The 18,060-nt window shown below is 39.7% G+C and overlaps 1 protein-coding gene across 2 annotated transcripts in view; it reads left to right on the forward strand.

Annotated features, from left to right (window-relative positions):
• LOC133615918 (C-Jun-amino-terminal kinase-interacting protein 1-like) overlaps positions 1-18,060 on the forward strand; it is an 81,591-nt gene that overhangs the window by 9,678 nt on the left and 53,853 nt on the right. Inside the window, exon 1 of one of the 2 annotated variants that reach the window (XM_061974804.2) lies at positions 6,517-6,609. The exons of the other annotated variant lie outside the window; for it this stretch is intronic. Within the exon in view, the coding sequence (XP_061830788.2) occupies positions 6,554-6,609 (56 nt within the window). The 5' untranslated portion in view covers positions 6,517-6,553. Of the gene's footprint in view, positions 1-6,516; positions 6,610-18,060 lie in introns of those variants that run through there. 2 annotated transcript variants of the gene reach the window in all.

The following is an 18,060-nucleotide window of genomic DNA, read 5'->3' on the forward strand; positions in this document are numbered from 1 at the left end:
TTAAAATGCCGCTGTACGGAGTGGTACACGGACGTAGGGAGAAGTACAGAGCAGTTGCGTCTCCCAGTCATACTTGCCAACCCTCCCGATTTTCCCGGGAGACTCCCGAATTTCAGTGCCCCTCCTGAAAATCTCCCGGGGGAACCATTCTCCCGAATGTCTCCCGATTTCCACCCAGACAACAATATTGGGGGCGTGCCTTAAAGGCACTGCCTTTGCGTGCCGGCCCAATCCCATGTTATCTGCGGCTTTTCACACACACACGTGAATACAGGTCACACTGAGGGTGACCGTATAAACAACTTTAACACTGTTACAAATATGCGCCACACTGTGAACCCACACCAAACAAGAATGACAAACACATTTCGGGGGAACATCCACACCGTAACACAACATAAACACAACAAAACAAATACCCAGAACCCCTTGCAGCACTAACTCTTCCGGGACGCAACAATATACACCCCCTGTTACCCCTTCCCCCCTCCCCCCACCTCAACCCTGCCGCCCCCAACCCCACCCACCTCAACCTCCTCATGCTCTCTCAGGAAGAGCATGTCCCAAATTCCAAGCTGCTGTTTTAAGGCATGTTTAAAGAAAATAATGCACTTTGTGGCTTCAATAATAAATATGGCAGTGCCATGTTGGCATTTTCTTTCCATAACTTGAGTTGATTTATTTTGGAAAACCTTGTAACAGTGTTTAATGCATCCAGCGGGGCATCACAACAAAATTAGGCATAATAATGTGTTGATTCCATGACTGTATATATCGGTATCGGTTGATATCGGAATCGGTAATTAAGAGTTGGACAATATCGGAATATTGGATATCGGCAAAAAAGCCATTATCGGACATCTCTAGTTATAAGTGTGAATGAGTACTTTCTGAGCACATTCAAGAATACGTTGCTAATAATGACAACTGATCATTTTGGTGTCAATAACCGTGATATGACATTTTCATATCGTTAAATCCCTATTATGCCCATACACTGTTCAAAATGGCAAAAAAGCAGCTTTTTTTTTTGGCAGAACTGTATTAAAAAATGTTTCATCTTAATATGCTTAAGGCTTTTTTTTATATTGCTGTGTAATTGTTTTTGTCAGAATCAAAGAAAACGTATTAGGGTTTTCAACAAGAATGCTTTAGTAAATACGATTCATGCAATATGAATGTTGCTTCAGTGGCAGTTCCGATCACGCTGACCACGTACTGCTCTTTTTCAGTTTTGCTGAATCTGCACATTCCCTCTAATAGACATCGAGCTCCTCTCCTCTCAACACACACACTCACACACTCACACACTCACACAGACTCACACATACATGCTACATTCATGCATACATACATGCATAAACACCTCACCCTCTGCCATCATTAAGTCTTCTTCATATCTTCTTGTATTCTTCTGGTACCTGTTCCGATCACACTTGATGTGGATCATATATGGCAGAGCGACGCCCCACAATGTTTCCCATTGTTACCGCCTGATTTTCAGTCCTACATGATTTGATTTGCAGTATTGATTTGCTGCTATTCCAGTAGGGTCAAAATCAGATCACCATCATACAGGGTTCTTTGTGATTATTATGTCATTTTAGAACAGCAAAATATGGCTTTCAGTAAACAGTGTTGGACCTTTTCAAATGGAACAGCAAAACTACTATATGTTATGTTATGTTATGTATGGTAGACGTCTGTGCTCTCAATAGGGGGGGCGTAGACCTCGGCCACTTGCTGCACACATGCTGTATGACCATATGGCTGCATGTTTTTGGTTGACTGTAGGTCTGTGAATAAGGAAACAATTCTCTGCAATACTGTGTCATCTCATGCTATTTTAAATCCAGCTGGCACGTTTAATACAAGCAGACACTGTCGAAAGAACATCTTATAGTTACTAAATGATAGGACAGGCGTTGGTGTAATACTGTGCAAACACAACATTGAGGGGAAGGGGAATTTGAAATATTTTTAGTGTCATTTCCGGTGATATAATTTTGTCAAAACTATTGTTAATCTTCTTGCTACTTTACTGTACATAGCTGATTACGTTCTGTTGTAACATGTTTCTATCTCAATTTTGGGTATCAATCCAACACCAGAAGAAACAGGGGCAGTAATGGTCATAATCAATGCCGATACGTCAAATTTTCAATATCATTGAATAACAAAAATGTTCATCATAATCAGACAAAAACACAGGATATGAGCACCTATTATGACACACAAAACTCAATACTTGCCTTGGGGGGGAGGGTATCCAGCCCAAAGCTGCAGTAAACAGAGGCACTGCTCCGTGTTGGTTCGAAGCGGCAAAGGGATTGAGGGTGGGGTGTATGTGTGTGTGTAATTGTGTAGTAGTAGTCCATGGATGCGTGCGTGTGTGTCCATAAGCCTGGATGTCGCTCCATTCTGTGTAACGGAACAGAGTCAAAACATCCCAGGTGTCTTTGAAGGAAAGATGAGGGATTTCAGAGTGTCTTTCGCTGCAGTGCTGCAAGGCTCCCACTGTGGTGTTTACAGCATGACATCTCAAGGCCACTGCAAAGAGAGCCGAATTGTACATACCAATTGTTTTGGTTAGGTTGAGCAGATGCATTCCAATAGATGGTATACTCTTAATTGTGCGTTCTGGCTGTCAAATTGATCATAATGTCGCCTTGTATAGCGGAAAGCTTCTCCTAGATGTTATCCAGTTTGTGATTGAGTTCAGAAATCATAAAAGTCTGAGTGTCCACAGCTCTGTTTATCCTTCATTGCGTGGCGCAGTGGAAGAGTGGCCGTGCGCGACCCGAGGGTCCCTGGTTCAATCCCCACCTAGTACCAACCTCGTCATGTCCGTTGTGTCCTGAGCGAGACACTTCACCCTTGCTCCTGATGGGTGCTGGTTAGCGCCTTGCATGGCAGCTCCCTCCATCAGTGTGTGAATGTGTGTGTGAATGGGTAAATGTGGAAGTAGTGTCAAAGCGCTTTGAGTACCTTGAAGGTAGAAAAGCGCTATACAAGTACAACCCATTTATCATTATTTATCATTTATTTGTGGCAGCTTTATGGTACCTTGGGGGGCATCTTTTGAACTTGTCGATACACCAGGGTAGGGTTGTCCCAATAGCAATATTTTGGTACCGGTACCAAAATGTATTACTTTACTAAATAAATCAAATCAAATCAAATCAACTTTATTTATAGATAAAGGCATTATTAGCTTAATTTGAACTAAATCATTTACCAGTACATTTCTTATTGCAATCAAAGAACAATTTTGGCCTTAAATAAAATAGTGAACATAGTAGACAACTTGTCTTTTAGTAGTAAGTGGGCAAACAAAGGCTCCTAATTTAGCTGCTGGTGTAAGCGTTTGAGGGACAAAGGGTAGAAAATGGATTATTAATCTACTTGTTCATTTACTGTTAATGTGTGGTTATTTTCTGTTTTAACATGTTCTATCTACACTTCTGTTAAAATGTAATAAACACTTATTTTTCTATTGTTTGGATGCTTTACATTAGTTTTGGATGCTACCACAAATTTGGGTATCGATCCGATGCCATGTAGTTACAGGATCATAAATGAGTCATATTTAAAGTCCTCATGTGTCCAGGGACATAATTTCTGAGTTTATAAACATAATATGAATTTTCAAAAAAAGAAAAAAGGTTTTGTGACAGTAAAAAAAATCAATGTAATCATTGTAGTATTGACTAAACACGCTCTTGTACTTTGTATCATTACAGTGGATGTCAGATGTAGATCCACTCATGGCATTTGTTTACATTGAGTGCCAGCTTGTTGTTAGTGGTGAGCTATTGTATCCTCCTACGGTGCGTGGTGAAGCATGTTTACCTATTCCTTGTCCTGCAGGGATGATACTTTTAAGAAACTTGATTTATTTGTTGCCATGGAGACGAGTATTAGTGATTTAGAAGTAGCTTAAACATTGCCGACTGCAGATTAACATTAGCCGCTGGCTAGCTAGCTTTGTTTTAAACCACCTCTTGCTGAGCGGTGTTTCAGTGTTGTAGCTTCACCTTTATCGTTTTTAGGCCAAAATGCATCCTTTATCCCTTTTCTGTCTACACACCGTGTCTGCTAGTAAGTACTCCGTGCGTGTGCATTCCCGAACATGCTCCTCTGCTCGTAAAATAAAAAGGGAACCAGTATTTTTCAGAGGCAGTATTGCCGTTTTTAATAATTAGTACCACTGTACTTTATTAGTACCGGTATACCGTACAACCCTACACTACAGCAACGCCCACTCCAATCAGTAGATGTCCTGTTAACATGGTTTCGAATAGGTAGATGTCTTCAACGTCCTTGACTTAAAGAATTGTCAGGCACACGACCTTCCACTTCTCCCAAGAGTCCATCGTAAATCCAACAACGAACATTCTGTCAGGACAGACAGGTTCCCCCGAACCCAAGCTTTTCGTCGAGAAGATCTTGTTCGACGTCCCACTGGGGTGAGTTTTTCCTTGCCCTTATGTGGGCTCTGTACCGAGGATGTCGTTGTGGCTTGTGCAGCCCTTTGAGACACTTGTGATTTAGGGCTATATAAATAAACGTTGATTGATTGATTGATTGATTGATTGTTCATTTTGTTGAGAGGCCAGTTGATCAATTCCATTGTTTTAGATTTTGGAGAGCAGTGCAAGAAGAGACTTCAAGAAAGTTATGACATGACAATACGAGACGAAGAAGCAAAAGCAGGAGAGGGAAGGAAATTGTCCATCTTTGATGAAAGCCAAATGTTGAACGATCCAAACCATAATGATGTTCAAATTTTTTTATTTCTACCAACAGGTTTCGACTTTGCACATATTATGCACTCCATCCAGCTGTATAATCACTCGCCATACAGCAATAGATGATATCTGTCTATTACCTGACACCTTCTATTTTAGCTACTTCTCTTTGTTTATAATGTCTATTTTCTGCTGGATTTACTCTCTATTTTATGCTGCAGCTGTTACATATACTGTCATATTGTACATGGTAATTGTTATATATTGTATATATGATATAAACATATAATATAATATAATATATCAGTACCGTATTTTTCGGACTATAAGTCGCAGTTTTTTTCATAGTTTGGCCGGGGGGTGCGACTTATACTCAGGAGAGATTTATGTGTGAAATTATTAACACATTACCGTAAAATATCAAATAATATTATTTAGCTCATTCACGTAAGAGACTAGACGTATAAGATTTCTTGGGATTTAGCGATTAGGAGTGACAGATTGTTTGGTAAACGTATAGCATGTTCTATATGTTATAGTTATTTGAATGACTCTTACCATAATATGTTACGTTAACATACCAGGCACGTTTTCAGTTGGTTATTTATGCCTCATATAACGTACACTTATTCAGCCTGTTGTTCACTATTCTTTATTTATTGTAAATTGCCTTTCAAAAGTCTATTCTTGGTGTTGGGTTTTGTCAAATAAATTTTCCCCAAAAATGCGACTTATACCGTATTTTTCGGAGTATAAGTCGCACCGGAGTATAAGTCGCACCTGCCGAAAATGCATAGTAAAAAAGGAAAAAAACATATATAAGTCGCACTGGAGCCTGGCCAAACTATGAAAAAAACTGCGACTTATAGTCCGAAAAATACGGTACTCCAGTGCGACTTATATATGGGTTTTTCCTTCTTTATTATGCATTTTCGGCAGGTGCGACTTATACTCCGGTGCGGCTTATACTCTGAAAAATACGGTATATATCATATACTGTACATATATTATGTATATATTACGTATATATGTTATATTTTATATTGCTTTTAGTCTATTTTATACCTGCATTGTCCTTTCCATCTTTTCCATCATTTGTAACTGAGCTACTGTGTGGAACAATTTCCCTTGTGGATCATTAAAGTTTGTCTAAGTCTTAAGTCTAAGTCTAAGTCTATTCCCCCACATTTACATTTTAATGAAATGTGGGACCTTTTTATTGTGATATTCACCACATTCTGCTGACGTCTGGTCAGTACAGTGCCATCAGTAATGATGATCATAGTAATTGCTCTAAGCCTAGTGATGATGTACACGCCATCGTACTCTTCTTGGATGAATGGGAATAGGATGACAAAAGAAGTCCTGTATGATCAATGAGCCTCATGAATAATTGAGCATGACTATGGTGCAGAGCAAGAGGAGTGCCCTGTTGTGCTGATGTTTCCCTCGCCAGGGCTTTCCGTCCTGTGGGTATTCTGCTAACACCAGCATTTCCCTGCCCGAGCATAGTAAATCTGATGCGCTCGTAGTGTAAACATCATGGAGGAGAGAAGCAAGAGCAGATTATATAACACTCCTCTTAGATGGCTGCGGCTTCTCTGCATTGAATAATTCCCCCACTATCTTTGGAAGAGCAGCTAGGCTCTGATTCTAACGCTTCTCCCATCGATCCGTATGGGCTGCACCTCCACCCCTTTCTTCCTCCACGCTCCTCCCATCCTTCCGCCTCCCTTCTTCACTCTCCAAACCCTGTGCACCTTCTCCTCTTCTCGGCTTCGGATGCCCTCCTCACTTACATTATGGACTCGGGAGGGGAAGGAGGAGAGGGTTGGATGGAGGACCAGTGGGAGAAATGGTAGGGTTGTTATGCACGTTCATCTCTGTGTTTTTTACTGGCATGCAGCAATGCTGCCGTGTGACCTTGTTTGGGTTTTTTTTTTTTGCGTGCAACTGTTAACAGATTTTCCCCGGCAATTTGTCGACTTTCTGCATGTGAGAGCTCAGGGCTAGCTTGCCCTTGAATAGAGGGGTGTGCATATGGCTTTGTGTGTCTAAGAAAAGATGTAGAGCTTTGCAGAACAAAAATAGCACACACAACCCATATGATGTTGTTATGGCAGTATTGTGAGGCTCTGTGTGAATAGGCTTGTTTTCATACATTCCAAATGCTGGGTTATGATGTATGGCATCTGACAGGACCGTCCTGCTCTGGTCCTAAGTGTGTCCTTGCAGGAGGGCAAAGAGGATGAATGACCAGTCGTTTGCGGCACTGTAGTCTCTGAATGTGTGAGTTATTGGGGACATAAGAGAGACAAAATATCACCTAGCAATAGACTGGCGTCTGCAAATAAATGTCAGGTTGTTGTTTGGGCTGTAATACTCTTTGACATAACTCACCAATACTTTCTTGGGTATGTCAGTACAACGTACTAGCAATACAACATATGGAATAAAATGTCATTTTACAATATTTTTCACCATATAATTCTTGTCATGACTCAGATGTTAGAAAAGAAGTGGATTAGGGTGACCTCGACATAAACTATATAGTTGTGGTAACAGCATGTACTGTAAGTACAACACAGTGCACACTAATTAGCTGGCTGGCCTGTTATGGCCTCAGTGAGTGGTCACACTGTCCTTCATTAACACAAGCAGAGGTGCAGAATGAAAGGGGTCAAACTGGGTGGTAAGATGGCCTGTCATCCCCCGCTGCCAGTGTAATGTAGACATTTATCTAGAATACTTAGAGACATCCCCACTGCACTGTTAATACTCCCTGATGTCATGTCAAAACTATTGTCAGGTTTCTTAGAGTATAAATATTCTTGGTTTCCAATTATACCCTATCTAGAGTCATTAGTATGGAAATAAAACATTTAGCTGCCTGTAAACACCCTTTCTCAATATTTGACTCAGTGTCTATATGAATACAACTCGGTGAAATGTCAATGAATGGTAAGGCTGTTGTGGTAGAAAGCGTATGCACTTTTACAATAGGTCCAAAATGTCTGAGCATTGAATTAAGTATTCAAGTCAAATAGGCCTGGGCCGATATTCAATAAGTCAATTAACCGACGATAAAAGGAAGATGAAGTCAGTATCTTTTCCAGCGTCGATAATCGCGGTATGTATGTAGGTATGTGTGTATTCTCTGCTGGCGAGCTCTTTGCAGTGGTCACTCAGAGTGTTTCACGCCTGAACGCACCATCACGAGGAGCAACCGGACCGCTGTTTTCAGAGTTCAACCGCATTTGCGTGGTTTTTGTCACCACTATACACCTATACTCATGATGTGAAACACATATCATAGTTTATCCAGAACATCAACATTTTTGTACTTGCGCCACAAAGCTCATACAAAATTTGGCACGTTTACACTCAACAAAACTCCCCTGCAAAAAATCTACAGTGAGTTAAAACTTGATTGGAGTTCCTTTTCAATCAATCAATGTTTATTTATATAGCCCTAAATCACAAGTGTCTCAAAGGGCTGCACAAGCCACAACAACATCCTCGGTTCAGAGCCCACATAAGGGCAAGGAAAAACTCACAACCCTGTGGGATGTCAATATGAATGACTATGAGAAACCTTGGAGAGGACCGCAGATAGATCGGCAAGGTAGGATGGAGCTAGACCGTGTAGTATTTTATACGTAAGTAGTCAAATCTTAAAATCACATCTTAAATGCACAGGAAGCCAGTGCAAGTGAGCCAGTATAGGCGTAACATGATCAAACTTTCTTGTTCTTGTCAAAAGTCTAGCAGCCGCATTTTGTACCAACTGTAATCTTTTAATGCTAGACATAGGGAGACCTGAAAATAATACGTTACAGTAATCGAGACGAGACGTAACGAACGCATGAATAATGATCTCAGCGTCGCTAGTGGACAAAATGGAACGAATTTTAGCGATATTACGGAGATGAAAGAAGGCCGTTTTAGTAACACTCTTAATGTGTGACTCAAACGAGAGAGTTGGGTCGAAGATAATACCCAGATTCTTTACCGAGTCGCCTTGTGTAATTGTTTGGTTGTCAAATGTTAAGGTGGTATTGTTAAATAGGTGTTGGTGTCTAGCAGGACCGATAATCAGCATTTCCGTTTTCTTGGCGTTGAGTTGCAAAAAGTTAGCGGACATCCATTTTTTAATTTCATTAAGACACGCCTCCAGCTGACTACAATCCGGCGTGTTGGTCAGCTTTAGGGGCATGTAGAGTTGGGTGTCATCAGCATAACAGTGAAAGCTAACACCGTATTTGTGTATGATGTCACCTAGCGGCAGCATGCAGATGCTGAAGAGTGCAGGGCCAAGAACCGAACCCTGGGGAACTCCACACGTTACCTTAACATAGTCCAATGTCACATTGTTATGGGAGACGCACTGCATCCTGTCAGTAAGATAAGAGTTAAACCAAGACAAGGCTAAGTCTGACATACCAATACGTGTTTTGATATGCTCTAATAAAATATGATCGACGGTATCGAAAGCAGCGCTAAGATCAAGAAGCAGCAACAGAGATGACGCATCATTAGTCATTTTTGCGAGTGTAAGTTATATAAAGTCTACCAAATATCTTTGAAACTGAAACTGAAACTTGCACACTGATTTTTTTCAACTTGCCAAATTCCTCTGTCTGGCCGCTGTGATGTGACCCACGTCATAAGTCGAGTCGGACCAATCATGTTTACTGAGATTTTCCGTCACTTTCTACACTAATTTCCTGAATTTGATCAATTAGAAATACACCAAGATTGTGAAACCTATTTTTCTGTTTCTTTGTTTAACAAGATTTCCAACAATACCTACCTTTTTAAAATGGGGTAAATATTAAGAAAGTTAGGGAATAAAAAAAATAAAAAAAGGTCACACCTAAAATCTTGAGCTCCATTGACTTTGTATTGAAAAGGTTGACGATATATTGGTGCATTTCCACCGGGTTAAAAAATGCATAACTTTCTTAATATTTACACTGAATCACTGAAATTGTCTTAACAAGATATGTCTGATAATATTGGTTTCATTTAAATAAATATTTTTCTAACATTTTACACACATACTTAGAGTATGCATGCGTTGTTTACAAGAGCGGTTACTTTTTGCATATGTATCAGCAGCTGCGGCCAATTTTACTGCATGCACATAAACTGTAATATTGATAACCGCTGTAAAACCCCCGACAATATAAATGATCGAAAAAACCTCATTGATAACTGCACTTTGATAAACTTTTGGTAGGACTAACGTTAGCTTGCTAGCTATCTTAAATGCTCACATGAAAAAAGCGAGATTAACGTCCTTTCTCATGAGTAAACGTCATACCCCAATCTAAATTTGTAAAAAATATTACTGTCTAAACAACTAAGATACAGTATTCACATTGAACATAAAGTATGTGCTGTCTTTGCACAAAGTGATCGATATGAACTCGACAGTGTTGTCAATATGACACTGATTGTTCTGGTTTCAACATTGAGATAATCATGTACCATCTGCTGTTATCACTGACTAATATATTCTACATGAGCAGCAAGGTTAGTTATTAGTGGTTACCAGTGACGGGCCGTGCGTTTCCCACCTAGGCTTTCAGTGATGTCCGACTTCAATGATTACGTCTCAAAATACCATCATTTATGTCCCCACATGATCATTGCTGGAGAAATACTACACAGAAATACATTTACGCACTACTGAAAGGGACAAGCGGTAGAAAATGGATGGATGGATGGATGTATGGGCATTGAATCACCACCAACAGTGTACAAAACGGGTTATTTTCTGGCGCATTTAAAAATCAGTAAACCCGCATCAGCAATTAGAACAAATCTTATGTGGTGCTGTCAAAATTAAAATTGCAAAAAAAAAAACGTGAAAAAATTAAGAAATTAAATATTTGAACACACAATTTGTAGCACCCATTCGACGCCGTATAGCCCCTCATAGTCGGTTGATTCGAGTGGAAATGGCGGGCATTTCCCCATTTCATCGCCGACATCGTCTCGCAAGATGTAGTTTCTCTTTAAATATCCTTCTTGAAAATGGCCTTGCAAATGTATATCTGCCACCTAATCAACGTATTGTTCTCCTTCTTTGTGGGTCAACACTTCCCGCTTCCTGCTAAATTGCAACTTGTGATTGGATACTCACTTTGGAATGACAAGTGAGTATCCAATCACAGTCTTGTTAACATCAGGCTACCTACAGAGGCTACTGTCAACAACTTGGGATCTGACTGGCTATCGCAACTGTCCATCAACTGTGTGTGTTCTAAAATTCATCCTCTTACGGTCCTGGTGAGTATCCAATCACAGGACGCGTAAATGTCACGTTCAACCTTAGGCCAGCTAGAAGGCCTTACTGACAACAACTCGTGATCTGATTGGCTATCGCAATTGTCTATCAACTGTATGTGTCCGTTCACTTACAGTGCATAGACGCCTGCATTGTTGATTCTGAAGGCCCCGGGCAGATTTCATACAGCATGGCAACATAAGCTAGCTGGATTCTGATTGGATACAAACTCTAACCTAAAAACAACAGCACTGGAAAAAAGCATAATATGACATGAAGAGAATATGAATACTTTTAGATATTTAGAGAAAGTAAATTAAAAATTACTTTTATCTTTAATTATGATCATGATTTCTGGTTATGTTAGGCCAGCAGAGAAGGCCTTGCTGGCCCTGATGGCCCACCACTGGTGGTTACTATGTCTATCTTTTGGGTCCGTATCTCTGTTGGAACAGCGGAGATTGCATGCTCCCCTTGCTTGTGTAGGTTTTACTTCTGGTACTTTGGCTTCAGGCCACAGTGCCACATCCCAAAAACTTGCACATTTGTTGTTTGTCATTATGTTATATGATTGACAGACGACCAGGCCAAGGTCTACCCCGCCTCTGTTGCTGCAAGATTGGGTTATTCTGGCCTGTATCCAGAATGATGTAGGGCGTTGTATGCTCATGCAATTAACTGCCAATTGACTTTATCTGCATTTAGTATTTGTGCTGAATTATAAATGTGATACAATTGTGTTGGTGTCATGTTAAGGGGATGTAAAGTAGACATGCACAACCCACTCCAAGCTTACATTGATCACTGAAGGTGCTGATGTGTTATTTGAGATGCTGTTTGTTTGCGCTACACACTCAGCAAATGTGCCTCGAAAGCCCAGAGAGATTGTACATGTTGTTGGTAGAGCCAGAGTGTGTGTGAATGCCAATATTGAGCATCTCTATTGTTAGTGTAGCTAGTGTGTGGCGAGTTTTTTTTCATCCTTTTTTTTTGCAGACATACATTATAAAATACTGTAACTCACCATGAGTGAACACATACAGTGTAGCCTTTACCCTTATAATGTATTCTTTTCAGGTTACAAATGGTAAGTTCTCGTATTTTTCTCTCTACAAACTGTAGTTTTTCTACATGCTTTTTTTTCATTCAGCATATCATGTACCTTGATAGCATTTTGACACAAGGAATGTTCCGATCAGGGATTTATGCTGCCAAATCCGATACCGATCATCTATGAGTGAGATTGGCCCATGCAAATATTGATCACATATATGAACTGTATTTATGTTGAGGGCTATTGACAGTTTAACAATATCAACACAATAATTAAACTAGTTACTTATTATTTTTATTACATACACATGTTTTAAAAAGACAAAGTCAACTCAATAACTACACAAAAGCAACAATTAAATGCTTTGTTTTTTCCCCTCAAAGTCCTTCTCTGTCCAGGGAATTGTTCTCTGAGTTTGTAAACATTAACAAAAACTAAATGTAGAAAATACAAATATGAATCTAATCGCTCAAGTATTGATCATATACTGATACTACCCTTGGTATCGACACCACCAATTTATGGATTGATTTGCCCTCCTCTTACATGTCGTGTACTGACTGTGACAATGCTGACACATCAACAGTTGTTATATTATCCTCTCTCTAGACTCTTTTTAATCTACCTATTAAAGGGGAACATTATCACAATTTCAGAATGGTTAAAACCATTACAAATCAGTTCCCAGTGGCTTATTATATTTTTCGAAGTTTTTTTTAAAAATTTTACCCATCACGCAATATCCCTAAAAAAAGCTTCAAAGTGCCTGATTTTAACCATCGTTATAAACACCCGTCCATTTTCCTGTGACGTCACATAGTGAAGCCAACACAAACAAACATGGCGGAAAGAACAGCAAGCTATAGCGACATTAGCTCGGATTCAGACTCGGATTTCAGCGGCTTAAGCTATTCAACAGATTACAAATGTATTGAAACGGATGGTTGTAGTGTGGAGGCAGGTAGGAAAAACGAAATTGAAGAAGAAACTGAAGCTATTGAGCCATATCGGTTTGAACCGTATGCAAGCGAAACCGACGAAAACGACACGACAGCCAGCGACACGGGAGAAAGCGAGGACAAATTCGGCGATCGCCTTCTAACCAACGATTGGTATGTTTGTTTGGCATTAAAGGAAACTAACAACTATGAACTAGGTTTACAGCATATGAAATACATTTGGCAACAACATGCACTTTGAGAGTGCAGACAGCCCAATTTTCATCAATTAATATATTCTGTAGACATACCCTCATCCGCGCTCTTTTCCTGAAAGCTGATCTGTCCAGTTTTGGAGTTGATGTCAGCAGGCCAGGGAAGCTAGGGTCGATAGGAGGTTTAGCTCGCTCGTCTGCGGGAACAAACTGCCGCCATTGCTTGCTGTGCTACCGAGGTCCTTTGTCCCTGAATTGCTCACACACTCCGGCAGATTCAATGGGGGTCTGGCGGCAGATTTCTTTGACTTTATCGTTGGAAATGCATCTGCTTTGAGTGTCGCAGGATATCCACACATTCTTGCCATCTCTGTCGTAGCATCGCTTTCGTCGGTAAAGTGTGCGGAACAAACGTCCAATTTCTTGCCACTTTCACATCTTTGGGCCACTGGTGCAACTTGAATCCGTCCCTGTTCGTGTTGTTACACCCTCCGACAACACACCGACGAGACATGATGTCTCCAAGGTACGGAAAACAGTCGAAAAAACGGAAAATAACAGAGCTGATTTGACTCGGTGTTTGAGAAAATGGCGGATTGCTTCCCGATGTGACGCCACGTTGTGACGTCATCGCTCCGAGAGCGAATATTAGAAAGGCGTTTAATTCGCCAAAATTCACCCATTTAGAGTTCGGAAATCGGTTAAAAAAATATATGGTCTTTTTTTCTGCAACATCCAAAATTCACCCATTTAGAGTTCGGAAATCGGTTAAAAAAATATATGGTCTTTTTTCTGCAACATCAAGGTATATATTGACGCTTACATAGGTCTGGTGATAATGTTCCCCTTTAATTTCATGTTGATATCTGCGTATTTTCTGAAACTGTTATTCCATCTACACTTCTTAAAAGTACTGATTTCTTAGTGTTGTTTAAAGTTACCTTAGCGGCTTGCTTAGTTATTAGCATGCCTGCTTCTGGCTTTTGCTCGGTGTGTAACATGTTTAGTCTCGCACTCCAGCAAAAATGAAACTTGATAATGATATACTGTATAAGATACTAAGAAATGCATGTTATTTGCCATAATGACGGTGATTATAATTCGCTTAGGGGAGCAGCTCCACACTTTGTATGGAGACAAATATTTGGCTGCTAGCCATTGGTCAGTCAGGGTACTAAAAAGAATGTCAGCCAGAGGGGATCGCCGACTGATCGGTATTAAAAGGCATTTATCGAAAATGGCAATCAAGTACTCTTACATGAAAATCGGACGATAAAATTGGCACATCCCTCACACCTGCTCTACTTTCATGAATTCTTATACATTACTTCTTACCGTACTTTGAAACGTTGGTTGATCACTTTTTCACATTTTCTATTATAAGGATTGGAATATATTTTTTTTTACTATTCACGTTTAAGTCTTAACAGTAGAACATTTATTTCATGACAAGTCATATACACTATGAGAAGAACAGTTCGTAGCAATACTACCCTAACAATGCAGGAGGTGACTGGGGTTGTCCAGCATAGTGTATACTGTACCATTAAAGTAATTGATCTGGTGTTGCCATACCACTGGTCAGCTGTTCTCTTTAATACAACCCCAAAAAACATTTTTCAGCATGAAATGTTGTAATCGTCTGCTTTGCGTATTTAGTCATCACACACAACTTGTGTGTGGATGGATACAACTGAGCTTTTTGGTTATGTGTCATAAGAACTGTGATGTTGTCTCATGTTTTAAACATTTTAAACAGAATATGAAATTATTGACTTACGGGTGTTGGTTTCATTTGGTGCAGCTGTAGATGCAAATAGACTAATTTCTATTACTTAAAGTGCCAGTATAATAGAAAAACAAGTTGTCTCTATATTGAAGCGGTTATCATATATATTTGATTTATAACACCGAAAGACTTACAAAGTTTGCGAGTAAATAGACATGATTAAAATAGTTTGAATCTCATGGAAATTCCAGAGCCATTTTGAGAGCTAATGAGCAAACCAGTCACGTTTTCTGTGACGTACATAGGGCGACAACAGATCCCTTCGCCAACAACAACAATGCTAGTCTTGCAAACTTCACGAAAGCCAACAACGATTACTTTGGGAAAAATTATGATTCAGAACCTTATATTTTTTAGCCTGAATATAAGGAGGACGAACTACACGTTGAAGAAGGTGTGTGCTAAACAAATCCGGCTTTAGTGAAACACTAAGCATCATGTAGCAGTATAGCTAAGAGTTAAACAAGATATACAAACAACGAACATAATAAAACACTTTAAATCACTTACTGTACAATGTCTGCTCTCACTGGGATGCCAACTGATGGGATGTTTCTAATTTCCCATTCAGATAAAGATTTAATCATAATACACACAAAGGAAAAGTTGCTGCGTGCAGACATAAGGCGCCATGGTCTTTGGCCTTGTTGTCTTTTTCTCGATCACTGGATATAAATTGAATGTCACAGATGAACAACTTCACGATTTATGAGAACCTACCTCTCTGTGATCAATGCGCCGCTAAAAATATGTGTCTGCGGTGGCGCTTATAATAACAATATAACTCATATTTGTTTATTATTCAGGTCACAATATGTAAATGAGGTATTGTTAGCGGGTTTTGGAGGGGGTTCTGGCCAAAATAGAGAACCCCTATTGACTCAATTGTTAGCAGACTTTCTTTAAACAATTCTTAAATGCATAAAAAAAGAAAAACATTTGCGTTCTTGTCTTACATTAGGATAGTAAATAATAAACAGCACATCTTTTTCCAATTTTTGCGTATTTCCAGTATGACTGATCTGCTGATAGAGGCAGACTGCAGACGAGTCTCCTCGTGATGTCAACTGATCCCGAATCTATGGAAATTATCGATGACATTCGAAGCGGAATATTCAAATTGGCTGTCTGAAATTGTGGCATTTTGTGATACAGCTGAGATAGGCTCCAGCACCCCCCGCGACCCCGTAATGGACAAGCGGTACAAAAATGGATGGATGGATGGATTTTGTGATGGTATTTTCACATATTTTGCGGATTGTAAATACAATTGGATATGGTTTAATATATACAATAAAACACAATTAAGCTTACAATCTCATCTTAGAATCGCTTTTAAAACCTTGCTGTTTGTTTTTAAAGCTTTACATGGACTGGCACCTCAGTATATCTCGGACCTCATCCAAATTTACAATCCTGCGCGCGCTCTGAGGTCCGAGAGCCAGCTCCAGCTCGTAGTGCCCAAGACCAGACTTAAAACTAGGGGAGACAGGGCCTTCTCTGTGGTCGGCCCTAAGCTCTGGAACACTCTGCCCCTCCATGTTCGAACTGCTCCCACAGTGGAGTGTTTTAAGTCTCGTCTTAAGACCCACTTTTATTCTCTGGCTTTTAACACTATGTGAGTTGTGTGGTCCTCTGTTGTCCTCTGTGTTTTAAAATTTCTATTTTTATTTACTGTTTTAATTGGTTTTACCCTTTAAAAAAACTTTTATATTGTTTTTTATATTGGTTTTATATGTATTTATTTTTTGTTTTTATTCAGACATTGGTGGATAAGGATAATATTTGAATATTGTTTTTAATATTGTTGTGCAGCACTTTGGAAACATTTTGTTGTTTAAATGTGCTATATAAATAAAGTGGATTGGATTGGATTACAAAGTCAACTTGTTTTTCCATGATACTGGTACTTTAGTTTTTTAGATATCCACCTATTTACAACATTATATACTTAAGTTCTGGTCTTTGTTTGAAGCATTAGGGCTTTTGTCCCTTAGGGCTAACAGTGTTGTCCCTCATACTATTCTTCTCTTCCTGGCTGCTTCCATTCCTCCTCCTTCAGGGCCTCATTATATGTAAACAGATGCTTCTGAAACCCATATCCATCGTCTGACTTGTGGTGTCGGTAGATGATCATAGCTACAGTATGTGTCTATAACGTGCATTCTCATTCTTTTCAGACTTGAATTATAGGCAGATTAGGGTTGTACGGTATACCGCTACTAGTGTAGTACCGCGATACTAATGAATCCTATTCGGTACTATACCGCCTCTAAAAAGTACCGGTTCCCCCCATCCCCCACCTCTTTTTTTTGACAGGCATGAGGGGCGCGTTGTCGTCACGTCGTGACATTTCTGGTTTTACGAGCAGAGGAGCATGTTTGGCAGCGCACAATCACGGAGTACTTACAAGCAGACACAGTGTGTAGACAGAAAAGGGAGACTGGACGCATTTTGGCTTAAAAACTAACGATATAGGTGAAGCTATAACACTGAAACACCCTCAGGAAGAGGTGCTTTAAGACATGGCTAGCTAGCTAGTGGCTAACGTCCTGCCGCAATCTGCAGTGTTTTAGCTACTTCTAAATCACTAATCCTCGCCTCCATGGCGACAAAGTAAGTTTTTTTACAAGTATCATCCCTGCAGGACGAGGAATAGCTAAACATGCTTCACTGCTCACCGTCACAATGTAAACAAACACCATGGGTGACATCTACTGTAATGATACCAAGTACAGGAGCGTATCTCGTCGATGCTACTATGATTACATCGATATTTTTTAGCATCACAAATTTTTTTCTCGTTTTTAATAAATGTATATTATGTTTATAAACTCAGGAAATATGTCCCTGGACACATGAGAACTTAAATTGTGACCATGGTATGATCCTATAACTACTTGGTATCGGATCAATACCCAAATGTGTGGTATCATCCAAAAAATGTAAATTACAGAACAATAAGTGATTATTACATTTTAACAGAAGTGTAGATAGAACATGTTAAAAGAGAAAGTC

The sequence above is a fragment of the Nerophis lumbriciformis genome, linkage group LG15, assembly GCF_033978685.3.
Source record: "Nerophis lumbriciformis linkage group LG15, RoL_Nlum_v2.1, whole genome shotgun sequence".
Taxonomy (NCBI): domain Eukaryota; kingdom Metazoa; phylum Chordata; class Actinopteri; order Syngnathiformes; family Syngnathidae; genus Nerophis; species Nerophis lumbriciformis.